General features: G+C 47.5%; 13 protein-coding genes across 13 annotated transcripts; 6 read left to right on the plus strand and 7 right to left on the minus strand.

Annotated features, from left to right (window-relative positions):
• Positions 1–437: 437 nt before the first annotated feature.
• N7510_001243 (uncharacterized protein) lies at positions 438–1331 on the minus strand (the record flags this gene model as incomplete). Its single annotated transcript, XM_056973170.1, has 1 exon — positions 438–1331. The coding sequence occupies one exon, from the start codon at positions 1329–1331 to the stop codon at positions 438–440; it is 894 nt and encodes a 297-aa protein (XP_056838287.1).
• Positions 1332–3472: 2141 nt separating this feature from the next.
• Positions 3473–5262, plus strand: N7510_001244 (uncharacterized protein; the record flags this gene model as incomplete). Its single annotated transcript, XM_056973171.1, has 4 exons — positions 3473–3894; positions 3948–4558; positions 4611–4981; positions 5038–5262. The coding sequence occupies 4 exons, from the start codon at positions 3473–3475 to the stop codon at positions 5260–5262; spliced, it is 1629 nt and encodes a 542-aa protein (XP_056838288.1).
• Positions 5263–6301: 1039 nt separating this feature from the next.
• N7510_001245 (glycoside hydrolase family 47 protein) lies at positions 6302–7986 on the plus strand (the record flags this gene model as incomplete). The annotated part of the gene is made up of 4 exons (XM_056973172.1): positions 6302–6528; positions 6582–7629; positions 7679–7853; positions 7901–7986. The coding sequence occupies 4 exons, from the start codon at positions 6302–6304 to the stop codon at positions 7984–7986; spliced, it is 1536 nt and encodes a 511-aa protein (XP_056838289.1).
• A 550-nt stretch (positions 7987–8536) lies between these two features.
• Positions 8537–9396, minus strand: N7510_001246 (PEX11 domain protein; the record flags this gene model as incomplete). Its single annotated transcript, XM_056973173.1, has 3 exons — positions 8537–8917; positions 8981–9138; positions 9207–9396. The coding sequence occupies 3 exons, from the start codon at positions 9394–9396 to the stop codon at positions 8537–8539; spliced, it is 729 nt and encodes a 242-aa protein (XP_056838290.1).
• A 487-nt stretch (positions 9397–9883) lies between these two features.
• On the plus strand, positions 9884–12009 carry N7510_001247 (uncharacterized protein; the record flags this gene model as incomplete). The annotated part of the gene is made up of 8 exons (XM_056973174.1): positions 9884–10082; positions 10144–10251; positions 10326–10436; positions 10519–10624; positions 10689–10851; positions 10905–10987; positions 11041–11244; positions 11301–12009. The coding sequence occupies 8 exons, from the start codon at positions 9884–9886 to the stop codon at positions 12007–12009; spliced, it is 1683 nt and encodes a 560-aa protein (XP_056838291.1).
• Positions 12010–12311: 302 nt separating this feature from the next.
• N7510_001248 (M20 family metallopeptidase) lies at positions 12312–14030 on the minus strand (the record flags this gene model as incomplete). Its single annotated transcript, XM_056973175.1, has 1 exon — positions 12312–14030. The coding sequence occupies one exon, from the start codon at positions 14028–14030 to the stop codon at positions 12312–12314; it is 1719 nt and encodes a 572-aa protein (XP_056838292.1).
• Positions 14031–14946: 916 nt separating this feature from the next.
• N7510_001249 (threonine aldolase family protein) lies at positions 14947–16062 on the plus strand (the record flags this gene model as incomplete). Its single annotated transcript, XM_056973176.1, has 1 exon — positions 14947–16062. The coding sequence occupies one exon, from the start codon at positions 14947–14949 to the stop codon at positions 16060–16062; it is 1116 nt and encodes a 371-aa protein (XP_056838293.1).
• Positions 16063–16408: 346 nt separating this feature from the next.
• N7510_001250 (M24 family metallopeptidase) lies at positions 16409–17794 on the minus strand (the record flags this gene model as incomplete). The annotated part of the gene is made up of 1 exon (XM_056973177.1): positions 16409–17794. The coding sequence occupies one exon, from the start codon at positions 17792–17794 to the stop codon at positions 16409–16411; it is 1386 nt and encodes a 461-aa protein (XP_056838294.1).
• Positions 17795–19394: 1600 nt separating this feature from the next.
• Positions 19395–19772, minus strand: N7510_001251 (uncharacterized protein; the record flags this gene model as incomplete). The annotated part of the gene is made up of 1 exon (XM_056973178.1): positions 19395–19772. The coding sequence occupies one exon, from the start codon at positions 19770–19772 to the stop codon at positions 19395–19397; it is 378 nt and encodes a 125-aa protein (XP_056838295.1).
• A 939-nt stretch (positions 19773–20711) lies between these two features.
• N7510_001252 (uncharacterized protein) lies at positions 20712–21292 on the plus strand (the record flags this gene model as incomplete). Its single annotated transcript, XM_056973179.1, has 2 exons — positions 20712–21004; positions 21058–21292. The coding sequence occupies 2 exons, from the start codon at positions 20712–20714 to the stop codon at positions 21290–21292; spliced, it is 528 nt and encodes a 175-aa protein (XP_056838296.1).
• Positions 21293–21429: 137 nt separating this feature from the next.
• N7510_001253 (superoxide dismutase) lies at positions 21430–22170 on the minus strand (the record flags this gene model as incomplete). Its single annotated transcript, XM_056973180.1, has 3 exons — positions 21430–21537; positions 21595–22074; positions 22123–22170. The coding sequence occupies 3 exons, from the start codon at positions 22168–22170 to the stop codon at positions 21430–21432; spliced, it is 636 nt and encodes a 211-aa protein (XP_056838297.1).
• Positions 22171–23097: 927 nt separating this feature from the next.
• On the plus strand, positions 23098–24056 carry N7510_001254 (oxidoreductase, short-chain dehydrogenase/reductase family; the record flags this gene model as incomplete). Its single annotated transcript, XM_056973181.1, has 3 exons — positions 23098–23213; positions 23274–23588; positions 23642–24056. 3 exons carry the CDS (start codon positions 23098–23100, stop codon positions 24054–24056), a joined length of 846 nt encoding a protein of 281 aa, XP_056838298.1.
• Positions 24057–24948: 892 nt separating this feature from the next.
• N7510_001255 (uncharacterized protein) lies at positions 24949–25260 on the minus strand (the record flags this gene model as incomplete). The annotated part of the gene is made up of 1 exon (XM_056973182.1): positions 24949–25260. The coding sequence occupies one exon, from the start codon at positions 25258–25260 to the stop codon at positions 24949–24951; it is 312 nt and encodes a 103-aa protein (XP_056838299.1).
• Between the last annotated feature and the right edge of the window lie 1488 nt (positions 25261–26748).

Raw genomic sequence — 26748 nt, forward strand, 5'->3', positions numbered from 1 at the left:
GTCACTGTGCGAGTTTTTTTGTCGAGCCAGACCTGCATTCACTCTGTCCACTGTCGTGTGGCAGTGATATACCCCTGTTCAACACTTTTGCATGCAGAATGGGCTTTCCATTATACACGGCCACTCTGACTGAACTGATTTTTCGCATTGATGGCGTTTTGCATTTTTGGGGGAGTTGTACATTGAAGATGGCGCATTGAGTGGATGTATGGATTTTGATTCCGGGGGATGGGTGGGCAACGGAGGATCTGGCACTGAGTTTAGGATCGGAGGTACTGTAGTAGCATGCAAATATTCATTATGAACTTCAGGGTATCTCTCTATGACAGAATAGAAGCCAGCGTGCCATCTATCAAAACGACCACACCAAGGCTGGCTGACGGAATTTGGCTCCTATAGGTATGCTGTAAAAAATCAAGCACGCAACACAATGCAAATCAGACATCTTTAGACTCGGATGTCTTCTTGTCTTTCTTGGACTTTTTCGTCCCCTTGGATTCGACATCCGCCCCGCTCTCTTTCTTCTTGGACTTCTTGCTCTCTCGAGATGTCCGTTTCTCTTTGCTGTCTTTCTTCTCCTTTGTCCGTGCAGAGTCGTCGTCCGTCGCAGTAGAGTCCAGTCGGCCTGAGTCCGAATCGGTGTCTGTTGACATGGGTGTGGGATAACCTTCCTCGACGGCTGACTGCTTGGTGTTTTTTGCTTTCTTTGCAGCATCCACTGCACCGTCGCCGTCTAATTTGCGTCTTTCTTTCTCCTTCTTTTCTTTCTTCTCTTTCCGCCTCAGTCGCCGCTCCTCTTTGCTTTCCTTGCATTTCTCTGAGTTGGAGGTCTCACTCGACGACTGCGTAGAGCCAGTCTCTGTAGTTCCATTCTTGAGCTCGCGGCGCTTCCGTTTCTCCTCTTTGCGAGCAGCTTTCTTCTCTTTCTTGGCCTGGCGGTCCCCATCATCTTCGGCCTCCCTCTTCCGCTTTACCTTCACCTTGGCTTCAGTTTTCTGCTTTTCCTTTTCCCTCTCCGCAATCGTTCCAGCCAGCCCTGTGCCCCGCACGAAGAACCGGTACAGCTCGCTGGTCAGCGCATTATTCGAACGCTTCGCGTCAGCATTTTCTTCGCCGATGCCCTTCAGCGCATCCTCGAATCCACGCAACCACCACTGATTCGTCGGATCCTTCGTCGTCTTTTTGCCCACGCCGTGGTTGTTCTGTTTGCGGGCGACGAGAATCGGCCGTGTGAGGCCCAGTCCGCCGTGTGGACCGGGTCGCTGGTTCGGGTTCAGAGGGTTGCCGGGGCCGGACCAGCCGTGACGTATTAGGTAGGCTTGTGTATCCATCGGGTGATCGGTGATTGTGTTTCTTTGTTGGGCGGAGGGGATTGGAATCAAGTCAAAAGTTCTTCGGGTGGTATTTTTGGCTCCTTTTGTAAGGGCGGAGGCTAGCTCGGCTTGACTTGAGAAGAAAAATGGAATGCTGTTTATGGTTTCATTTGCTCCAACTCCTTATAAGTAACCGACAGGAGAGGCGTACATGGAAAATGGTGCGTTGTTGATTGTCAAAAAAAAGTCTGGATCCGCAAAAAGTTGGATGGCAAGTCACGTGACTAATAGGCCGAGGAGTGGCTTAACTTTTTGCATTTCTATTGCTAAGTAACTCAAGAAAGTAAATCTAAATGGTTTATCGACAATGGGACATGATTCGGTTTGACTTTGAGGCGACAAAAAATAACCGTACAGGGAGACCAAGGTCATTATTATTGCAAAAACATTGATTAGGCTGGGGTTCGATCCCAGGACCTTGTCGGTGTGAGCGACACGTGATAACCAACTACACCACCCAACCAATTGCTGACGGTATTTGTAATTTTCCGTGATATGGTTCAATTTCCTTCGACCGATTCAAATTGCCGCAAGAGCTTTATTTGGCTCGGAGCAAACATGAACCACTTCGTGGCTTTCCTCTGAAAGTAGAGACAGTGAAGTATAATAGAGATCCAATTGGCCTTTTAAGACATATTCTAACCCTAAAGCGGTGTTATTTGACTGCTCCCACCAGAATGCCAAAGCATTGTTCCTCGTCACAGAACTCCCTGAAATATGCCCATGTATACTACTGTATCGGCAAGTGTCAGTACTTTTGGTCCTCTAGATTAGTTTCCGGGGCTTGGTATGTTAATCAGATCCTAACGCTAATGACCGGCTGGTCATCGGTATCAATCGGTCGGGAACATGAAGCTCCTATGGTCCTTGCTGCACGAGAAGATATTCTTCAACAAATCACAGAAAATTCAGATGAGGAGCCGGCAGAAAGCGGACAAATCTTCCAGACACCATTGTCACCTACTACGAAACTTTTGAACGATTTTATCAGGAAGATAACGCTTTCTTGATGCCTGGAGTGAGAATCATTGGCTATGGGTAATCTTCAGCCCCAGGCTTGGGCGAAGGTAGAGCAAGATTTGCGCAGTATTTACAGACGACTTCCTCTTGCCAGATTTCTTCTAGTTGATTAGTATTAACATGAAATATTAACTATGCGCATGGCTATAGTCAACCGGACCATCCATTCAAGTTTGCCGAAAAGGATCCCAAATGTTAGATGGAAAACCAATACACACTTATGCGCGATGCAAGTCGGATATACAATCCTTAATTGGTGGAGATATAGCAGGCACTTTAGTTTGTACTTATGGCCCCTGGTCCCACTACGAATGGAGAACGCGCTGTAAGCAACGTGAAGAATGTAGAATTGCAAAGGTCTGATTGGAATCTGCCGGAGGCGGATAAGGCCTCACCCCACCAATTTAAGAAAAAGGCCAGGTCTAGAATAGAGGGGTAGCAGGATGTGGAGAGCTGAATATACTATCTACATACATAGAATCTAAAACCATGCGTGGCGATATCCAACATCAGCAGTGGATAATCACAGCCCTAGACCCGCTCGGGCCGGTGGGTTCACTACCCGATTATCCACAGATCCCGTTGAACTTAGTCGGCAACCCGATAAAACTTCTGGTCCTACGGTCGCCATGCCTGCGCAATGAGAGATTCTTTGAGTCACTAAACGTAAAAATTTGTAGGGAAAAAGAAAGGAATTCAGGTTTAGATTTCCTCCTCCTCTTCTTTTTGAACCAGGGAAGTCCGAGTGATGAGTGCTGCGTAAGCCCTTGACCTGGTGACAAACGTAGAGATAGCAGAACCAGAATTAGTTGATGATTACCTGAATTGCGCTATCAGAGACCCGATTTATTTTTTAGACCTGCAGTATACTGCATGCGCAGCGGATAAGCGACCAGTCGATAGAAAAATCAACTCCCCGTGCGTGGGTCCTCCCAAAAAGAGCTATACCCGCTGCCCACTTTTTAAACTGGAGCGTTTGAAGAATCTGATTCTAGTTCAGAGTTTTTGCTAGGCTTATAGATGTGCTAGTGGTACGCGTAGTGTTTTCTTGTTCAATTTTTATTCCAGCAAGTCCCATAATGTCTATTGTTGTCGATTACTTCAGTAGTCGACCTCGGACTCATAAGCAAAATGGAGAAAAGGATGTTGGTTTTGGTGACATTCCCAAGGTCATTGAGCCTACAGTTCTTTTTAGTCCCGAGTCATCGGCGCCGGTAACTCCTTTGCCTGAATTAGCATCCCCGGCTGGAAGTGAAGATCCTATTCTCTTGGAAAAGCTCCCGCAGTTTGGTCGCTTAGCTTCATGGAAGGGGTCTCTGATTTTGCTTGTGACTTCCGGCTCTCAATTTCTTGATAATGTGTTCATGACGAGTTCAAACATCGCTTTGTCTTCGATTCAAGACGAATTTGGTGTGTCCAGTACCGACTTGCAGTGGATCATCTCAGCATACACCTTGACGTTCGGGGGGTTCCTGCTACTTGCAGGAGCTTTGTCAGATCGGTAAGTGTGTTCTGATTAATTCAGTTGATGCACACATCTTCTAACTTGCGCAGGTATGGGAGGAAGAAAATACTTTGTCTCGGTCTCCTTTGGCTCTCTATTTGGACATTGGCTATTGGGTTCGGACAATCGTTCATCCAACTCACTGTATTTCGCGGAATCCAAGGTATTGGAGCTGCTATGACTGTGCCTTCAGCGATTGGAATTATCAGTTCCTACTTCAGTGGTGTTGATCGTACCCGAGCCCTCTCCATCTATGGGGCCTCGGGAACTCTGGGGTTCTGCACCGGGCTCATATTTGGTGGCTTCCTCACCTCATCCTTGGGATGGAGATATATATTCTATCTGATTGTTATCATTACCGGTGCACTGGGAATCTTGGGTTTTATTGTTCTGCCCAGTGATTTACCATCGCAGAAACAACACGAAAGGATGGACTACTTTGGTGCCTTGATGTCTACTGCCGGTCTGATCCTTCTTCAGTTTGTGCTGTCTAGTGGCGGTACTTACGGCTGGGATCAGCCATTTATTATTGTTCTATTGCTTCTGGCCATTGGCTTGCTGGTTGGGTTTACTTTCCTTGAGAAGTACATCAGCAACCCGATCATGCCGTTGTCCCTGTGGAAGGTTCGCAATTTCGCGGGTCTTTGGATTGCAGGTTTTGGTAGGTATTTCTATCATCTGTTTCATGCTATGAACAATACTAACAAGACCAGCTGGTTATGGTACCTATCAGAACGTCATCTACTATATCGTCTTGATGGCCCAGCAAGTGGACGACCTCTCTGCTGGAGATACCGCCCTCCGCTTTTTACCCATGGGAGCAATTGGATTCATCGTCTCTTTGGGGACAGGAAAATTGCTTGAATACATGAATGGGAAGCACCTTCTCATCGTTGGACTGGCTCTAGCTGTGGTCGCTCCCATCCCGAGTTGTATCACTTCGAGTCCAGAGACAAGCTTTTGGGTCAATGTTCTTCCTACATCATTGATCAGCATCTCCGCTGTCTCTTTCATCTTTGTTACGACCAGTACGGTGGTGTTGACCAGTGTGCCCGTTGAGGTCAAGAGTTTGGCTGGTGGAATGGTGGGTTTATCCGGCGCTATCCTCAATCTCAAACTATACTGACCGATCTAATTCAGCTGAACACTGCATTCCAGATAGGCTCTGGTGTCGCTCTGGCTATCTCTGCTGCAGTAACTGAAGCTGTCGATATTTCCAAGGGACAGAGCCTTGCAAGACAATACTCCACGGGCCTTTGGTGTTCTGCCGGACTTGCCGGCGTTGGACTAGTTGTTAGTGTTTTCGCGGTTCGGCAAAAAGGAATTGGACCCAAGGATCGATTGGGGGGCCCGGTGGCCCTGTGATTTGGTTCGGATCATTGGTTTATTTATTTGCATTGACTATAGAGATTTCGGCATGATTGGACTACACTATGATGGGCAAGGCTTTTACATATTTGGAGGTACAGAAGGATACATAGAAGCGTCGGGCAAATAATAATGTTTAATATTTCGGTCTTAATATACTTCTAGACTTTTAAAGGAGTAAAAAAACCCTGAGTGTGTAGGCCCACTGGGAAATTCTTCGGCCCATGGATAATGCTCAACGACGGTCTCATTTTTCGGATTCAGATTGCGAGGAGAGACGTACTATAGTTCCCCTGCAGCTATATACAGTTGCTAAAATGTCCAAGAAAACCAACGCTCGTACTACCCTCGGTTAGGACTGGCCGTCCCCAATCACGAGAATATTGAGCCCTGAGAAACCCATCATGCTTAGAGTCAGCGGCATCATATGGCACACTCTCACTCTCCGCCCCAATCGTATCGATCGGCAGCTGCGCCAAGGTAAGGCGGCCTGTCGCCAAGACCAACAGTTGCAACTCTTATTCATCAGAGTCGGATTGAATGACTATCACGTGGCAAAATATGGGCTGGAAACAAATTAAGTGGCCAATGTTAGGAAGAAAAGGAACCAAAAATCAATCTCGGGAATAGCACATTATTTCAACGCCTAAATACAAATTCCGTTTCAGATTTCCAGATCCTTTTCGGGTTGCGGTTCAAATTCAAAGAAATGCCTGTAGGTATACGATGGGGCTAGTGAGCGGGACGTTGCACGAGTCAGGCCCAAACAGGACATTCCCTTCCCCTGCTTCCCTTGCAGATCACACCCACCTCCCCTGCGTCGAGAATGCTCGTCCAACAGGCCAGGGTCGCCTCCATGAGGCACCGCCATCATTCTCTTGGCTGGATGCTCCTCCCTTATTACTGCGTGCCCCCGCAATCCGCTCCTTGAGTTCTTTTGTTTACACCTGTGCCGCACTCTTCGCGAGAACGCCGAGGACGAGACATATTATTTTTCCCGTCCTTATCCACTCTTTACCGCGTCCTCAGCATAACCATGCGCGTCTCTCCGCTATCTCTCTCTCTATCGGCCCTGGCCTTGGTTGGGCCCGCTCTCGCAGTTCCCCATAGCGGCCAGGCGGAGAGTGTGCGCAACCAGTCGTCCAGCCAAGGCAGGGCCGCCGCGGTCAAGGAAGCTTTCCAGCATGCCTGGACTGGATATATGAAATACGCATTTCCTCATGATGAGTTACACCCGGTCAGCAATGGCTACGGTGATTCCAGGTGAGCGTTGCCTCAATTGTGCTAGACGCGATTGAAACTAATGCCGATTATAGAAACGGATGGGGAGCTTCGGCTGTCGATGCCTTGTCCACTGCCATCGTGATGGGCGACAAGCAGGCCGTGGATCAGATCCTCGAGCATATTACCAAAATTAACTACCACTATACCCCTGACACGGTCAGCCTATTTGAGACGACCATTCGCTACCTCGCTGGCATGCTGTCCGGCTATGATTTGCTCAAAGGCCCTGCCTCGGGCCTAGCCAGCAACCCCAAGCTTGTCGATGCGCTGCTGTCCCAGTCGAAGAATTTGGCGGATGTGCTCAAGTTCGCATTTGATACCCCGTCGGGTGTTCCGTACAACGACATCAACATCACCTCGCATGGTAACGACGGCTCCACCACTAATGGCCTTGCGGTGACCGGAACGCTCGTGATGGAGTGGACGCGCCTCTCCGACCTCACGGGCGATGACCAGTACGCCAACATAAGTCAGAAGGCCGAGTCCTACTTGTTGAATCCACAGCCGTCTTCTGCTGAACCGTTCCCCGGCCTCGTAGGCAGCTATATCAACATTTCGAACGGCGAATTTGCCGACGGATCTGTGACTTGGAACGGCGGGGACGACTCATTCTATGAGTACTTGATCAAGATGTACGTGTACGATCCCAAGCGGTTTGAGACCTACAAGGACCGCTGGGTATTGGCGGCGGAGTCGACAATCAAACACCTGCAGTCGCATCCCAAGTCTCGCCCGGACCTGACCTGGCTGTCCTCATACAACAACGGCAATTTCGATCTCAGCTCGCAGCACCTTACCTGCTTTGATGGCGGCAGTTTCCTGCTGGGCGGTACCGTTCTCGGTCGCCAGGATTTCATCGATTTCGGCTTGACTTTGGTGAACGGCTGCGAAGACACATACAACCAGACACTGACCGGAATTGGCCCGGATTCATGGGGCTGGGACCCGAATTCTGTGCCGAGCAGCCAGAAGGCGTTCTATGAGCGTGCTGGCTACTACATCAGCAGCGGCATGTATGATCTTCGGCCCGAAGTGATTGAGAGCTTCTACTATGCCTACCGTGTCACAGGCAAGCAGATTGTAAGTATTGACCACACTGTATGACTGGATAACGCTAATGGTCTGCCAGTATGCCGACTGGGTATGGAATGCTTTCAAGGCAATCAATGCCACCTGCCGCACCGACTCCGGCTTTGCGGCAGTGAGCAACGTCAACGCGCCCGGTGGTGGTTCCAAGTACGACAACCAGGAGAGCTTCCTGTATGCCGAGGTGATGAAATACTCATACCTTACATTTGCAGAGGGTATGTCAATTTCATGCAGTCAGAAAACTCATACTGATAGCCTTTAGACGCCCCATGGCAGGTCAAGACCGGTGGCGACAACACCTTTGTCTTCAACACCGAAGCACACCCGCTGCGTGTCTCGCACACTTGATTTGGCGTTTTGTGCAAATTCCTAAAGCCTGTGCGTATCAGTACATAGCGTGTCCAGAGCTAGAGCGTATTCTTAGCATTAGATCAATGGACATATTTTCCCTCGAATCTCATTTGTTGGATTGTAGTGGGTTCATTCGTAATAGACACGAGGCTGGGATGATCTCAACTCCCTTGTCTGGTTTCAGATCTCACGTGCTGTCCCCCTAGCAGCTGCCGTGTCCATGCAGCTGGGGTTTATGCTGTTGCAGTTGGGCATGCATTTTGCATGGCAGAATGTCTCAGCCAGATCCACACAACATAATAGATGGCTGGGGATTACTGGAACGAACTTCCTGTCAATCACTAGTCTTAGTTACAAATTTTTTATAATCATCGATTGGATACCTTATTGTCTTGTCCTTTATCCAACTAGCCACAAAAAGAGTCCTTAGAAACATAACTCAATAATGAAACCATAACCAATAACGAGACACTGGAGATTCTATGATATATATCTAGCAGTCTATATCGTCTAACAGACTCACCCTTGCTCACCACACCCGGAATGCTTACTGTTGAGCTTTCGCCCAAGCAGTTGGCCAGACAAGCACAGTGCTCACCAGCATTGCCATTCCAATTCCCAGCGTCTCGAGGGGAATCCATCCCAGGAAAGACCCAGGAAGTGTCAGATCCAAACTGTCAATGACAATCCGGTTCAGTAGGGATATAGTCGATAGAGCTGGTTTCGAGGGAGTAATTTCCTTGGCCTTTTTCTTTTTCTTTTCATCTGTACCTGAAGATCCACTTGCAGTGCTTGGTCCCGCTGAACCAAGCACGAGCTCCTTGGATGTCCTTGCGATTGATATGCAGATAGCATAGAACCAAAACTTGTTGGCTTCGAGCAGGATGGGCATGTACCAGGAGACCAAGTAGATATTCATGTCATGCAGCTATTATAGTCTCAAGTTAGCATTGTATACCAACGACTGTTTGGGATTTGAAGGAATAGTTACCATAGTCAAGTCCTCTAAAAGAAAATAAAGCCCTAGGCAGCTGGATTCTACCACCTCTAGCATCATCATCATGGTTCCGGCCGAAGAACCTCCGGCCAGGAGGTCTTGGACATTCTGGAAAAAATCCAGAAAACAGAAGAACCGGAGATACCGCCTCGCTGGATGGTATCAGTACCCAAGTCGCAAACACTTATCCAGGGATACCGAGGGCAGGCGATAAACTAACCGAGTGCTAGCTGGGACGCCGCTATCGCACACTTTGTGACAGTAGTATTATCAAGATTCAGCTCTGCCCCAATCAGAACGAGAGCATGGATTAGGCGTAGAGTCAAATCGAGGCCGGCGGTCGAATTGGTGAAATTGGCCAGTTGTTTGGAGAGTGACGCCGTCGAACGGGCTGGATAAGTGTGGGCCATTATCTGGACAGCCCTTGGTAATTTTTTGTGGAGACGGTGATATGAAGGAGCTGTTGGTTAAAGGTGGCTTGTCTACAGGGATATATCTTTATCTTGTTCGGATCCAAGAAAGTGCGCGCCGAAGCATTCTTGGAACCCTAACCCTAACCTAATGTGGTTTCCCGCGGAAAGTCAGTACGATATCTAACACGAATCGCTAGTACAATATCTTACAGATCGGCGCTATACGATGTCAGAATTGTGGGGTTCACGAAGGAGGCGCCCAGTGGGCAATATGATTCGCCAAGATGGATACGGCGCATCTTCCTCCGGTTTAACATGATGCGGGGATTCGAGATAACTGCCGGATAAGAAGTTGGCACAGACGATAGCAAATTCGTGCATTCCTATAATAAGAGGATTCCTCGGATCCTTTTCCCCCTTACGAGCAAGCAATGCCAGCGTGACCAGTGCATAACATCTCTGTTCCTGAAACAGAATTGAAGCTATGGAATCTCCTGCGTATCCCGACAAGGTCGGTGGCCCGACCAACACCTTCGACGCGAAGGATCGTGACCCAAGTCTAGATGGAAAAGGCGAAGAGGCTTTGCCTGCTGAGCTCATCTCCGCTGGCTCGGAGCACTTACACAGAAGACTAGGAGGGAAGGAGATACAGCTGCTTGCAGTTGGTGGCGCAATTGGAACATGTACGCAGCAAGTAACCTGAGGTTAGATGAGAATCAAGCTGATTTGTTTGCTCCTTTACAGCTTTGTTTGTGCAAATGGGAGCTACTCTCCCGAAGGGTGGCCCTGCAGGGCTCTTTTTAGGATTTATTGCATATGGCTCAATTATTTTTTCTGTCAATCAATGCTTCGGTACGTTCGTGTCCACTTTGATTCCTCCTCTATTTTTGGAATTATAACCATGCTAACAAAGCCATACTCCGCAGCCGAAATGGTCACATATCTCCCCATCGCGTCGCCATTTATTCGATTAGGCGGATTCTGGGTTGATGACGCCTGGGGCTTTGCGTTGGGTTGGAATTACTTTTTCCTTATGGGTATGTGGTACTCAAGTCTTTTCAGCAACTCCCATGATTAGTTGCATTTGTCTGACTTTTCTATTTATCATCTCCACTACAGCCTTCGCTATCCCATACGAGATCACGGCAATCAATGTGCTCCTTACCTTCTGGACAGACAAGATTCCTGTCGCGGCAGTTGTGGTGATTTGTTTAGTGATATATGCGTGCGTTCCCCAAAAAGCCGAGCCAAACCTGGATTAACAGGAACTAACTAACTTATGATTGAAGTGGGCTCAATGGACTTGCAGTCCGGTACTTTGGAACAGCCGAGTTCTACCTGGCCATTTTTAAGATTTTCCTCATGATTGGACTCATTTTCTATACATTTGTCACCATGGTCGGTGGGAATCCAGAACATGACGCCTACGGTTTTCGCTATTGGAACAAGCCTGTAAGTGGACAACATCCATCCTTTCTCTCAATGGACTAATTAAACGCTTCTAGGGTGCATTTGTCGAGTACCTTGCACCTGGGAACACGGGACGGTTTCTGGGAGTACTTTCATGCATGATCCAAGGTTCTTTTACGTGAGTATATTACTGTAATCATTGAGTACCATTTGACTGATTTAATTATGCAGCATGGTTGGCCCAGAGTATATTTCCATGACAGCCGGTGAAGCAGAAAATCCTCGTAAACTGATGCACCGAGCTTTCTCTTCATTTGTCTGGCGTCTTTTGTTTTTCTTTATTGGAGGCGCTCTCTGTGTGGGGATCGTTATTCCGTATGATGACAAGCTCCTGACCTCCTATCTCTCTGGAAGCAAATCCGGAACTGGAGCTGCGTACGTTTATCCTCCTTCCCTTCTCCAACTTCCAGAATACTAACTTGGAGAATTAGATCTCCCTACGTCATCTCTATGGTCGAATTTGGAATCAGAGGCCTTCCTTCCTTGGTCAATGCCTTGATTATGACATCTGTTCTTTCCTGCGGAAACAACGTTGTATTCTCTTCTATCCGTACACTGCATGGTTTGGCAGTCGACGGGAAGGCCCCGGGTTTTCTTGCAAAAGTCAACAAGCATGGTATTCCGTACTACGCAGTCATTACATCTCTGGCCTTTTGCCTTCTCGCCTTCCTGCAGCTCAGCAAGTCGTCTTCCACGGTCCTTGACTGGCTCGTTGGTATTTGCACCGCGTCCTATCTGATCAATTACTTCGGAACCATCGTGACTTATCTACACTTTTATGCCGCCCTTCGCAAACAAGGGATCGACCGAAAAACACTGCCATACCAAGGAGTACTCCAGCCATATCTGGCCTGGTACGCATTGTTTGGTACGTTCATAATGACTCTGATAATCGGCTATACCGTTTTTATCAATGGTGAGTGGGATACTACGTCTTTTGTGACGAGTTACTTGATGGTTGGCTTCTTCCCTGTTGCGTACCTGTTCTGGAAGATCATCAAGCGCACGCGTTACGTTCGGCCAGGGGACGCGGATCTTAAACTTGGTAATGTCAAAGATGACATTGACCTATACGAAGCGCTTTATGAGGCGCCAAAGAGGGGGAAAATCTCCGGTTGGCTCAACAGTTTCTTCGAGTAACATAATGGTTACTATTTGCATTGGATTAGTTAGCAATTGGTCTTAGATATACTGGGATTTGCTTTCGATTTATCATAGCTATAGTCATCTTGATAAATAGAATCATTGGATGAACAATGGGGGAATATGCTTGCCATATTGCACGGAGATCTAGTGTAATATATTTAAAAGAGCTAAGAGACGGATAGAAATTCTAGTTTTAGTATAACAGCCAAGACGCTGCTAAGACTAAGTTGCATTTGACTACGACTTCCAACATATCTCGAAACAATATGAATAAGTGCAAGGTGAATTGATTTCCTCTATTTAAAGTCAACAGCATCATCTGCGTTTAGGATTAAACTCGCGAAAAAGAGCGGTTCCCTTACAAATTCCTCTGCTCTAATAAACTCATCTGTAGTATGCGCTCGGTTCAAATTCTCGACCAAGTTCACAGGCGTGAATCTGTAAATATTTTTGGTTAAAGCCCAGTAGAACTTGGTATCGGTGTTGGCTGGCATTAGGTAGGGAGTGACAATAAGTTCATCATCTGGGTCTATTGGCTTCAGAACATTTTTAATGGTCCCGGACAAAATTCGGAAAGATTCAGCTTCAACTGGCGAGACGGGAGCTGGCTCCAAGGCATCAACTCCAAATAGACAAATTTTTCGTTTTTCTGGAGAATGACACGGGGATTGAAAGCCTTCCAAGACCATACCATGCTTTTTTGCAATGGGTCTAATGAGACTCTCATAGTGCTCTTCAACCTGGGAGACGGATGTTTCCACTGCTAGCCGCAAGTTGATCAATGTCGATGCGGATTCGGGGATTGCATTGATTTTGATACCACCATTGATCTTTCCAACAGACTGGCTTGTCCTGAAATAATATCTCATATTATCCAGTGTTTGGGCCAATTTATGTTGAGCCGAACCATCGCCGTGAGCCACCTTGCTCAATTTGTCCCTGACCGAAATGGGGAAACTGGATTCCGGAGCATGCGCAGCAGCGCACTCCAAAAAGCCGAACATTGGATTCTTGGTGGTCACTTTTCCAGGGAATGCGTGATTTTCAATTGCCACCAGAATTTCCGATAGGATGCCAATGACATTGTGATCGGGCGGATTGCTTGCATGGCCACCGGTAGAAGTGACATTAATCCCGACATCGAGATAGCCCTTTTCCGCGACCGAGACCATAGCAAATGATTGATCAAATTCCTTGTGAATACCCATGGATCCCTCGTCCATGATCAAGAAGATACCGTCGTCACCATATCGATCATGAAGGAAATTCGAAATAGGCCTTGCGCAATTCTCTCCGCTGATTTCCTCGTCGCAACCAAAAGCCAATATAACCGTTCGTTTTGGTTTAAACCCGCTCTTGATCAACAGATCCAAGCTCTCAATGATGGAAATAAGATAGCCCTTGTCATCAGTCGCACCACGGCCCCAGATAATCTCACCATCGTAGTGGCCCTCATATGGCGGATGGGTCCAGTCTTTGACATTCTCAGCCAGTACTGGAACCACATCTTGGTGTGCAAGCATGAGAATTGGCTTGGCCTTTGAGGCTGGAACGCTGCCTTCCCATGTCAGGATCAAGCCGTGCGTATTGGCATGATCCAGCTTGACGTTCTGGAGGACAGTTGGGTAGTTGGATTGGATGTAATCCTCCATTTGGTAAAATATATCCCATCTTTTGTCTTCGCCGATGGGCCCTAGCTCGTCATAACTTTCAGATGGAATTCGAATCATGCCAGAAAGCTTGTTGATGATTTCTCGGTGATATTCCGGTGATTCTACCTTTTCTCGAACATATTGTTCAGCTTTGGTGTTCTTTGGCGATAGCTTCGGCACCTGCTGGCATATGCCAGATCCATTTCCCGGGGCATATTTGTCCAATCCAAATGGGCCAACAAGCTTGAGCGGCTTGTCGAGGATTGCGACAAGCGCTGATACCAGACCAAATGCAAGTGCACCACGAATCAACCAAGAAATGGTGGTGACCTTATCTATTTGCTGATTGGTTTGCTTTTTCATACTTGGAAATGTTGATAGCCAAAGAAAATAGAAGGGAAATAGGAAAGGGACACTAAAGTTCAACAAGGGGGCTTGACTCGTGTCCCGGCAATTGATTTATAAGCCGGTCCAGATATTAGTTAGTTAGTTACAGGGCGAACAGATATCTATTAACCTCCACATACTCGTTTGGAATACTTTTAGTCAATGGGAAACAAACACAATCATTTTTCGGTCATTGCGGCTTGTGGAGCCTTTTACGAAGGACAAGGTTTCAAATACTGCGCGATCAGATCCAGTCATCCCTCTCCTAGAACTGTCATTTACATGATCTCTCCGTTTGCCCGATTTTTAACTCTAAGCTTGAAGTCTAGGCCATTCATTCTGTTGCTTCTGGCTGATAGCCCGGTGGGTATGTCTGGGTGATGGGGAGATAGAGGGCTGAAACTCGGGCCATGATCCGACCCAAAAGCCTGCGGGGAAGCAGGAATGATACGAACACTAAATTGGTATTTTTTACCTGAGCTTCCAAATTAGGCTTAGATTAGACCTAGCGTCCAAGCTTATCAGTATTATTACATGCCCCAAAAGCAGCGTGAACATAGTAGCCGGCACCGTAACTCCGGATGATTGACAAAATAAGTGACAAGATAGGCGATATGATTCCGCGGGAAAGATTGGTTTATTTCCTGTAATACAAGAAAGGAGCAGTTGATTCGAGTCCACATTTTCAACCCCAAAATTGAACCCATTGTGATGATGTGGCCATTTCATAGATCGCAGTCATGTCCGATATGCCACCTGCTTAGCAAGACCCCGCTGTGGGGCAGTGTATGTAATTCTCTAGGTGTCATCGCCAGCCATCCAGATTTTTCCTTCTTCAAAATCGACCATACTGATAGACTGAACGAGTCCGCACGTATCCAAACTTGCAAAAATGGCGGATTCTAAGCTATCACGAGCTGCCAATGAATTCCGAAGTGACACTTTCACCACCCCAACACCGAGCATGCTGGAAGCCATGGCAAACGCTACTATGGGCGACGATGTCTATGAAGAAGATAGTACCACAACCGAATTCCAGAGAGAAATTGCTCGATTGACCGGAATGGAGGACGCTATTTTCATGCTGTCAGGGACTATGGGAAATCAAATTGGAGTCCGAGTCCATCTTAACCAGCCTCCGCATTCTGTGCTGTGTGACTACCGCGCCCACGTGTACGCTGAAGAGGGGTCTGGATTGGCGGTATTGTCTCAGGCAATGGTTACTCCAGTTCATCCCGCAAATGGCATATACTTGACCTTGGATGATGTCAAGAAGTGGGTCACGCTGGGTGATGATATTCATACTGCGCCGACAAAAGTTATCAGTCTCGAATTGACAATCGGAGGAGTGTTGACTCCGATGGAAGAGATTCAAAAAATTTCCGAATTCGCACATGCCAATAATATCAAGATTCACTGCGATGGCGCTCGCCTGTGGAATGCATCTGCGGCCTCTGGCTATTCGCTAGCCGACTACTGCAAATACTTTGACACTGTTTCAATGTGCGTTTCGAAGGGACTTGGTGCACCGGTTGGTGGAGTCCTTGCAAGCACTAAATCGAACATCAAACAAGCTAGATGGTTGAGAAAACAACAGGGGGGTGGTATTCGTCAGGCTGGCGTTCTGACATCTGCTGCTATGGTGGCACTGAAAGAAGTCTGGCCAACTATGAAGCAAACCCACGAAAAAGCAAAGAAATTGGAAACCGACTTGGCAGCATTGGGCGTTGTACCTCAGATTCCGGTTGACACCAATTTCTTTTTCATTGACGCCGGGAGATCGAAAATTGATATGGGGGTATTGTTGGAGCAATGCAAAAAGTTCGATGTGAAGTTGATGGATGAGCGAATCGCTTTGCATCATCAAATTAGCGACAAGGCAATTGAGAACCTCAAAGCTGCGATCGCGGAAGCCGTGAGAATCACGAAAGATTTGCCACCAGGTTATGTCTCCCAAGTCCAGCCAGCTGGATATGGTAGCACTTCGAAGATGAACGAGTATAGCTAGATGAGAGTTCTCTGCATAGGGTGCCACCATATCAAAAGTTGCAGATACATTGATGATCTTTATCTTTGCTTCTTGTATTTTGAATGATATATCTGTTCTTTTTCTCCGTTCTCTTACTTTTGCAGACTATTAAGAACTCGAGAGAGAAAATCTGTATCCTACCATTGTGACCTTTAATAGCTCTGAATCAGGTTGTTTGCAAGACACTGCTGCCTGTGGATGGACCATTACTAAAGAGGGTAATTCCAAGAGGACCCAGATAAATTAAAATTTCTGTAATAGATAGGAGCCAAGCTAAGGATAAACTAGTACAGACTAAGATCCAAGGGGATATCGAGGCAGATGTTTACGAGCTTTGGGTTGGATCACCAACTGCAGCAGCTGGCGTGTAGTCGCTAAAATCGTATTCAACGTCGTAGTCTTCTTCATCAACGTCTCCATCGCTCATTTCGACATCTTGAAGATTCTCGCCATTGTCAATTTCGTCAGCAGTGAATCCGTAGTCTTCCTTACGAAGCTTCTTCCAAGCTGCAATTGTCTGTCTTCGAGTGAGACAGAAAGGCAATTTGGACAAGGGAACACATCCATCTTGAGTAACCTCGACTGTTTGGCCAACAGAGCTAGCAGTGTCGGTAGCTTTGTCCATCAGAATAATATGAATGAAGAAAATCATGCCAGGCTTGGCCACAACATTCTGACCGCGCACAAACATCGGGAAGTCCATCCAGGTCGGCGAGAAAGTGGCACCTAGACTATACCCACAGCTGTTGAAACGTTGGTCTCGAAAGCCATTCTCGTCTGCAGCTCGAGCATAAGCTTCGAAGACATCGCCGATCTCTCGACCTGGTTTGAGGGCCTCCATGGCTGCCTCCATTTGAAGAACATTGATTCTATGCATTTCTCGCGCAAGCTTGGTGATGCCGCCAATTGGAATAGTTCGCATCAGACAGGCGTGGTAATGCTTATAAGAAGCAGCATGCTCGAGCGTAAGCTGGCGATCGATCTTGTCCTTTCCAGTCGAATATCGAGTCAGAACGGCTTTGTTGCCGGAGACAAGGATGTTTTCATTGGCAGGATCGTCACCACCACCTTCATAGACGGTGCCAACAATCTCTCGCCACAGATCGCCTTCATAGGCACCCGGCTTGGCCAACTTGAGCGTGCGAACGAGGGCGAAATCGGCGAGATAAGCGGCTTTTCGAACCTTGCGCATTTCGGCCTCGGTTTTGACAATTCGTAGCTCTCGGGTAAACAGGTCGCTATGATCTACCAGAGTGCAAATACCTTCCACCGCTTGTTCTAGGGCCTTACCCAGGCGATGGGTCAACGAACAAGAGTCTGGTTCATAGCCGATTCGCTTGGACGGGGAATCAATGCCGAAATCCGTCAGGACCTTTGGAACCAATGAAACAGGATTACTTCCAGCATCATCAGATCGAATAAGGACATCCTTCTGCTCCAGAACCGAGGTGTAAAGCGCCTGGCGCAAATCGGGAATTCGAGTAATCAACTTCATAGAGCCATCGCTGTGGAAGTACATGGCTTGGAAAAAAACATAGCCGAAAGTGTCGAAGCCAGTGAAATAGTACAGCGACTCCTGCTTGGTCATTAGGAAGCCATCGAGTTTCTCCCGTTTCATGAGTTCCAATGCCCGGTTCCGTCGCTCTTGAAACTCAGCTTCACTGAAGTAGAGAGCTTTCTTGAAGGGCTGGGCTTTCTTCATAGTGGCCATTGTGTTCAATTCGAGATGGGAAGAGAAGTCGTGTTCTAATTCGCTTTGGCTTTCTTGGAAAGAACAGCGAACAAAAACAGCCCTTTATATTTAGGTGCAACTCCTACGATTGGCACACGTTGGCAGGCAACCCATCGGTTGGACCTGAGTATTGCTTTGAAAAAGTTACATGCACATGTATTGTTATGATTGGAGTGCTAGCGCAATACCGAGTTCAGCCCCCGTTATCGGTTCCATCGGTTTGTTTTTCCACAGGTAATAATCATGCCGATTGGGTGGTGAAAGTGATTGACAGATGCACAAGCGTGGATCCATGGATCCATGCGGGGTTAAGACTCCAGAACACGAGGTACATAACACGATCCTGGCTACATAACACGAGCTGATAACAATAGCGGGGCCATATACAATACTAGGAGTTTCCCGAGGAAAACACAGATGATATACCCAGTCTAGAAGTCCGGACCAGCATAGATCATTTGATCCTTATCATGTACTCGACGCGTCCGATCCCACGAAACTTCCTGTCGTCCGTCAGGTAGTCTGGGCTGCCCCTGACTTGAAGCAGGGTCGAAAAAATTCCCAAGAAACTATAGAATTCAGTTTATGCCTGCAATTCCAAAGCTTGAATGAACAAGTAATAGCTTGCTTTCTACACTGGCTCTATCAACTTTTGCTATGTGGACTATCTTTGTTGCTCTGTTGCTCTATCATATATTTCGCGTTCTTGGTTTTAGTCCGCTAGCACAAATTCCAGACCCTGAGCCCTTCTCATTGACAAGCTGAGGCCCGCGAAGGAGGACTATCGAGGTCCACTCATACGGACAATTTATTGCCTCCATAAAGAATACGGCCCGCCCGTTCGCGTGAGTCCTAATGAGATCTCTAATCGATTTGAGTTTCAGTCACAGTGGTGTAAAAGAGGAATATCTGATTTAACGAGATCTGTGTCGACTAAAGGTGATTCCTCTAAGAGGTGCGTGTCCGTGATAGCTATTTCCCGCGAGCAATACTACCTATGGTAGTTATAGAGATTGGGATGTAGTGAAAGCCAAAAAGGTTGGCCGGCATCTTGTGACCATATGGATGAATTCCAGCAGCAAAGCTATAATACTATAGAGGTTGTGTTTGTAGATATTAAGCCGCACTAGGTTATGTTCCTGCGTAGACAAGGTCATGCGGGAGGTGAGACGACACTTGCTAGAATAGCTTCTTGAGATTTAGTCAATACCGTACTGAATATGCAGAGGAGTGGCTGTATTCTAAAGCACATGTAGTTAGTTATCCTGAGAAAGAGCTGCTGTCTTTGTTGGGGGCTACATGTTGCAGGTTGATTAATCTGCGGTTTGGGGAGAAATGATATTGTTTAGTCTGCTTGCCACCTTATCTACTGCCGTAGTATGTACTATTAAAATGGGAAGCCTTGGAGGTATATAGTGGGCAGCCTTGCTAGGACCTTAGCAATAGTGAAATTCTTATAGGGACTTTAAAGAGGTCGCACGATGCGGTATCTATTGACAATTAAGTCTAATCTACATACTAAGATAGAAAAGAAAGGTTTGCCCAGGTGCTTAGCGTATATTTGAGTAGTAGGATAATTTCACAGATCCGAGGAGTCATACTCTGGAAGTGCATCAAAATCGCATTCTAAAATGCTTCTGGTTATCATCACTAATTCCTTCTTAGCGTGCTCCTCCGAGATGCGCATTTTACCCCTCTTCTGTTCCCAGGTGATAGCTTTGATCTTCACACTACTACTACCACTGCCACTGTCGCCTGCCCTCACAACAAGTATATAGTGTTCTAAGCCCGTAGCGCTTCGAGCAAGGTGGACAAAGATACTACCGCTCCCACTCTGATCCTTAACTGAGACGTGCCATTTATCATCTTGATCCTGAGGTTCGAAACCGGCTTTAAGCTTCTCAAAGTCCGCGTCGCTAATGCTTAGACCCCATAGTGCTGTAGCAGGCTCCTGCATAGCGTGTATGTAATCTGTGATCTGTGATTTGTTTTATACGTGAGTATAGAAACGCCTAGATGGAGTTCTGAAGTTGGCACGTACCTCTGAGTGCTGTAGAAACTGGTTCTGCTTAGAAATTATTGAGATAGGAGAAAATAGAGGACGCCGTATACAAAGTATTGTTCGTGTTGTGGCTTGCTTATCTGCAGCAGGGCAGCTGAACTCGGGCAGCAACCATGTGTGTTTATATTAATACTGATTGCCTTCCGATTCCTTGGCGGAGTGAGCCTCTAGACCCCAACCTCAGAGTGAGGTGAACACCCTGCCCCCAAACCCAACCCCGCTATGGTGGGTATGCTAGATTATAATTTTAGAAGTGTAATGATATGTGCACTAAGTACTTATACTAGTATTTCCTTAATTAGCATTTCACAATTTAGCTGTAGAACGGAGACTCAAATACGGCACTAACCGAATCTGGATTGGTGGCGCACGTGATAATGGTTTGAAAGAGCTTCTCTACGTTGTCCGACATAGAAGGCGATAGCGTTCGCCACTGTACAGCATTTCCATGCGATTTCAGAAAGATAATATATCATTGTCAGAATGTAAGCATCTTAATCAAGGAGCCAAAACTGCCTCAAAAGAAGTCCTTTGGTCAATTGGGGTTGCTTGATCCACTCGACCCACATGCGCAGATTTGAGCGAGAACCCCACAGATCCACCCGGATCAACGAGAATATCTGCTCGATCCCACTCACCAGACACCTTGGGAGATACCGAGAACCTTGGTGGTGGGGGTATTGTTACCTATATAGCTGAGAGGTACAGACTTCAGGATTTTGACCTCAATTTGCACAGCTGAACATTAATTGTTTTATATACACACTTCATTCTCTCTTTGAAATTCATGATACCCTATCTGCTTGCTGCATATTTCTAGCGATATAATTTGCCATGTGCGGGGGTGAAACCGGTCGACCAAGCTTTGGAGGCACGATCGCTGTGCTATTCCCTCAAGAGAATGACCTAAATTCGAGTATCTCATCCGAGGCGTCGTTACCCTCCTCACCAAACTCGGTTGTCTCTTCAGCTTCGACTTCTTCATCAACCTCATATATATCCTCATATTCTCTTTTCTTCCGGGACACTGATAGAGTGCGTCAAACAACCAAGGCGATCTTTCAGACAAACGATGCAAACACCTACAATGCACTTCGGGGATGCAAATATCTTGACATGAGGATAGAGTAAGTTACTCTCGTTATTATAGAAAAAAAAAATGGCTCATGCGTGCAAATAGAAAATATGGAGATCTATCGATGGCCACGTCTGCTTCGCCTCCGCTTCACCATTTCCGATTGGATGTCGCCCAGGATGAGGCTCACCAAAGCCCCAACTCTCAGGCTCAATTGGAATTCAAGCTTCCGCAGTGGCTGGATCTGGGTGTCTCGGAGAAAGGCGTTGTTGGCCGACAGGTCACCGTAAGAGAGGAAGGAGGTGCAGTTTTGGGTGTTGGAGTGGTTGGATATAACTGATCGGATTCGAGCCTCTCATCACTACTACATGGAGTTTTCAAAAGCGCGGTAAATACTTAAGCATATCCATAAATTTGGAAAGGCCCGTAAGATTCAATATTGTGATCTTGCAATAGACTCAGAAGCACCAAATACTCTTAGAGCTTGAGCAAGCTTTCCACACCAGCCGTGTAGCGCTTTTCAGCTTCTGCCCAGTTAATGATATTCCAGATACCATCAACATATCCGGCTTTGTTGTTGAGATACTTGATATCGATTTCTGTCAGCGTATTGGAACATAGATAGGGGGCCTACATGCTCACCTGGAGATAATACGCATGTTCCCACATGTCTACGCCGAATACGGGCACAGCAGGCCCAACAATCGGGTCCTGATCCTTGGTCGTGGTAATTTCCAGTCTTCCACGAGGACCTCCGGTGCTCACCAGCCAGCCCCATCCACTGCCCTGGAGACTAAGCAACTGGGTGTTGAAGGCCTGAATAAAGGCAGACTCTGAGCCCCATTGCGAGACAACAGCTTCACGAAGCGTCGGTGCCGCACTTGAAATATCATTTCCCGGCGTGTTAGGCGGAGCCAGATTTTTCCAGAACAAGGAGTGGTTTATGTGACCGCCGCCATTAAAACGAATCTTTTGCTGCAGGCTGATCAGAGCTGAGACATCGTTGGCCTGGGTGGCCGAGATATGAGCCGAGAGTGCCGCATTGAGGTTATTCACGTAGGTTTGATGATGCTTCTGATGATGAAGCTCCATTATCTGCTTGGAGATGATGGGTTCTAAGGCCTATGGACATATGAGCGAGCACTGTGATGGAAGATCAGACATACTAACATCGTAGGCATAGGGAAGGGATGGAAGAGTGTGGGATTGTGAGGCCATGACGATCTTTTACACGCAAAGAGAGCTTGAGGTGGAATGAAACCGGTGAATAGCACTATATATTCTTGTCCACAAGGTCCTTTTACGTTAGAGAGGAGGTAGGTCTATTCCCTACAAAGCCCGGCTAGTACATTCTGAACGCTAATCATCCCCTAACAAATTGGCCACCAAGGTTGATACCCACTCTGGATGAGCACATTTGAGCGGAAATCTGGAGCACAGTGCATGTTGAGCCCTGATGCGTGATATTGAGCAGATTTTCGACTCCTGAATCCATGGAGATAGTTGTGTCCCGATATATAGATTTTGAGAGTCGGAATCAAATAGTAAGTGGCAATGATTGCAATTAGTTTCCTTAATTGGAGGCTAATGACCCTTTTTTCGTCAATATCCTTGTTCCACTGTTCTCTCGAGCGAGAGTGGCTCTACTAGCTCGACAAGGACCTCATTCCATTTAATTCGAAAGGAATAAAAACACCAAAAATACTCCAATCAGGTAGTTTTTATAAACGAAGCAACAAGTTGCTGATCGGAAGAGATGCCCGTTCCCGTTGGCGGCAGTCGGAAGGGGCTCATGGCGAAATTGTCCACCTTCCACCTACAGATCATTCAAAAATAACGCGGTCCTGTCGATTTCAGGGGATAACCACCATTTTGAGGAAATTGCGAATTATTTGACTCCCTGAATGATGGATAAATGCCTAAATCGCCCCGTCGAAGAGAAAGTGATTATTAATCCTCCCAGTTTGCGGGGTCGTTCGGCAACGGGAACCCGCCAGGTTGAGGAGCCTCGGCATTCTCAGTAGGAGCTCTCCAACCTCAAACAAAAATCAGTTATCTACCCTCCCAAGCCCAAGAACCACGAAAACCCGAGTCAAGTTCAATCAAACCACTTCTCTATACAAATTTGTCCATTTGTCCACCAGAATGTCTGCCGAAGATCAGGTCAAGCTCGACAACTTTCCAGGCATTTTCGACCTTACCGGCAAAGTTGCCGTAGTGACCGGCGGATCGCGAGGTCTGGGTCTTCATGCTGCGTCGGGGTATGTTCAATGCTTTCAGACCTGGCAATTCTTCAAACTAACTCGTTCTTACGGAGACAGTCTCCTCCAAGCCGGCTGCTCCAAGGTCTATATCACCTCGCGTAAGAAGCAAGCTTGCGATGAGGCTGTTGAAGCTTTGAACAAAATCCCAAATCGTCGCCCCGGTGCCAAGGCAATCTCCGTGCCTGCTGACAGCTCGCGCATGGACGAGCTGGACCGGTTGGTTGCGGAAGTGAGCAAGACAACTGACCATGTCGATATCCTCTTTGCCAATGCTGGAGCGACCTGGGGAGAAAAGTTTGACACGCACCCTGAGTCGGCTTTCTCAAAGGTCATGGACCTGAATGTGAAGAGTGTGTTCTACAGTGTCCAGAAGTAGGTTTTTCAACGGTATACCGTATTGAGGACTTTTACTCATCTGCTACTAGATTCGCCCCTCTTCTTACTGCGAAGGCAACTCGTGATGATCCATCTCGCGTGATTATTACCGGCTCTGTCGCCGGTATTGGAATTGGCACTATCGGTGAAAATGCCACACCCAGCTACTCCACCTCCAAGGCCGCTGTGATTCATATGGCAAAGAATCTGGCTGTTGAACTGGGACCACGGCACATCCTGACCAATGCTATTGCCCCTGGGTTTTATCCATCCAAAATGGCCTCTGGTTTGATGGAACTTAAGGGTGGCGTGAAACATCTTGAGGACTTTTCACCCAATCTTCGTTTGGGCCGGCCGGAAGACATTGCAGGACTGGTTGTGTTCTTGAGCTCCCGGGCGGGTAGCCACTTGAATGGAGCAGTCATTGCGACAGACGGGGGGGCAGTTCTGAAAGGGAGACTGTGAATGCTGCTGATCATAGCGAGGCATAGCGATGGGTGGTGCTCTGACCCGAAGCTTTCCCTCATCGCCTAGGGCATAGAGAAATTGAAGGTCGAGTGAAAAAGGCCGCATTTAGCTACACTCTCGAGTAGAAACAAGCCCATTTCCATAAAGAGAAAGTGACCTTCTTACCTCCACGTGTACTGTGTACCAAAACGACCCCCACATTCTTAACCCAATCACAGTCGCTCTGTTCGTATTGAAGGAACAGGAAGACGGAGCCTAGATCCTGAGGGGTAGGGCCCCCAAATCCCAGTGGGAAAATCGAAGATCTACAAAATTAGAGCTCACCGATCTACTCAAACAGCAATGCCGGTCAACGGGGTTCCACTTTTCTTGCCAGCGTGCCCCTTTCAACACTAGACACCGGTCAACAGGCAGGACACAGAAACCAATTGTGGATTTTCAATAGGACTTTTGGCAGGATTAGCAGGACTGGCAATCATGATATTGTGGAACAATGATACGTACTCATTATCAGATTTTACTAAGACATGGCTGGCAATCATCCTGGTAACTACTTAGCGAGTGTTGAGGTGAGACCTTCCTCGCGTGGGTCAGCTTACAATTACTGCATATTGAGGGTGGAGTAGAACTACACCGAAGGATTTCGCTAGTAGTAACTAAATGATAAATCATATGTTTCTCCTCGCTATCGAAATTGGTAATGTTCAATAGTCATGAATAGACTCAAGTAGCGCCATGAAACCCCGTAGTGCCATTTTCCCTCCCACCATGGTCAATCGGTTGTTACCCGAGATGCCAAAGCCGTAAAGTGAAATATGAAAAAGAAAAGGAAGAGACTAAAGATGCAACAATCGCTTCATGATAGGAATACGTGAAGTTGAAGATATGTTCATGTCCGGGCGATTTTGGACCGGCCGTGGCCCAGGTAGAGAAAATCGCTTGGAGAAGTCGAGGTAGTCTCATTCAGCTGAAAGTCTGCTGATGATGTAGACAGAGAGCTGCTGGGTCGGCGCAGAGTTGAAGGCACCAGAGTTGGGCTTTGGTTGGAGGGACTCGGTTGGGACGGCTGGTCTTCCCAGGCGCGAGGGTCTGGGCCGGATTCAGTGGGAGACAGGACGAGGAACCTGTGGCTGGAGGCCGCTGGGGTTGATTCGGGGGCCGAGAGGACCAGGAATCGGTGAGTAGGGGTGTAGGTGTACATTTTTGAGATGGGTTGTGTCTTCGTGGTAAAGGAACCGGACGCTGTTTTGCCTTTGAAACTGATTTGTAGACAGGCTAGGGAAAAGACGGCTAAGAACCGGGAATCGAAGGGGGAGATTCGATCTCAATTATATATCCACAGAGACAGATGGGCCAACTAGGAACCTTAGAGGGGAGGGGCAGGTTGGTATTATTCATGAGCCCGAATCATGCCGATCCAGCACATCATTCAACATCATGGTCCACCGAGGGAAGAAAACAGTAATATAGGAGGATACCCGACTGTCACGCGGGTCAGCCTTCCCCAGTCGATAGCTGTGAAAGCTTCACATGTAGCTACCTCGCCCCAAAAAAGGGGGATCCTGAGGCGGCCAAGACGTCACTATTGGGTAAGTCTCGCACATTTCTTTTTTTTGGGCTCTTGGCTCGAATTTTTAGTCGTACCAGGATCGGTCCAGGCTGTCCCATGATCATTCTCAGAGCCATGGCAAATATGTGATACGGCCTTTCAAGTGTCAAGCAATGACTTTTTGGGAAAGAACAAGACCCGTCGCAAACCGAAACTCTAGGACCTCGGATGCGGGGCCCTGGACCCGACGTGCGATAGCAATGGGTTCTCACAGGCTCCGGCTATGCAGTAGCTGATTTCAGCTCCGGTTTCTTGTCGTCCTGCCTCTAGGCCAATCAATCCGCCCGCGTTGCGCCCATTCATAGGTCGCATTCACGCTGCTGCGCCGGCTCTTTTCCAGGGCCCCGCATATTTTGTTTACGTCTTACGGAAAGGGGTTGTCATGACATCATGTTTATCGAGAGTGCTCGCGTCTATGCCCGAGTGCCAATGGCTGATCATGGCGTCCCAAGAATGAACCGCATGTGAGAATGGGAAAATAATCACAACTCGTGTTCTGCTTTCCTCGTCGCCAAGAAGAAGCAGCAGTTGACTCACGTGGCACACCGCTGCGCAACAAAACCAACTGAGAAACCAACGGCGCTTAATTTGGGCCAGGGATTTCCTACTTATACTCTCTGGGTGCTCCCACAGAGTCGATCTCCGGCGCTAGAGTGGCTGAGCGCGTAGGGTCAGGCCCCATCTATGCCAACCCCTCGTCCTAGGAACAGTTCATAGGCGGGGAACATATCCTTTTTTATTCTCCGAGCAGCGCCATTATACTACCAGGTCTAGACTAACAAAGGAAAAATAAGCCTCTTGGCGATATCGCATGCAGTTAATGCCGATGGGCATTCTCAGAATAATAGGAGTGGCCATGGCTTCGCCCTCTTTCCTGTTTTAGCACTCGGCATATTATCTATGCCTTCCTCAATCATTTCAGAAATGCCTCGTCACTATGCATCCTGCAGCACTTTGATCGCTTCCAGCCTGCAGATTCCGCCAACTGCACCGTTGTGTGTTCCATTCGTTTGCGCATCAAGGGGGCCACGAGGTGGTCGATTTGTTGTAGCGTTTGAAAATTCGGAGTCCGAGCTTTGA

The sequence above is a fragment of the Penicillium lagena genome (genome assembly GCF_028827675.1).
Source record: "Penicillium lagena strain IBT 129212 chromosome Unknown utg000001l_segment0_segment0, whole genome shotgun sequence".
Lineage (NCBI taxonomy): Eukaryota > Fungi > Ascomycota > Eurotiomycetes > Eurotiales > Aspergillaceae > Penicillium > Penicillium lagena.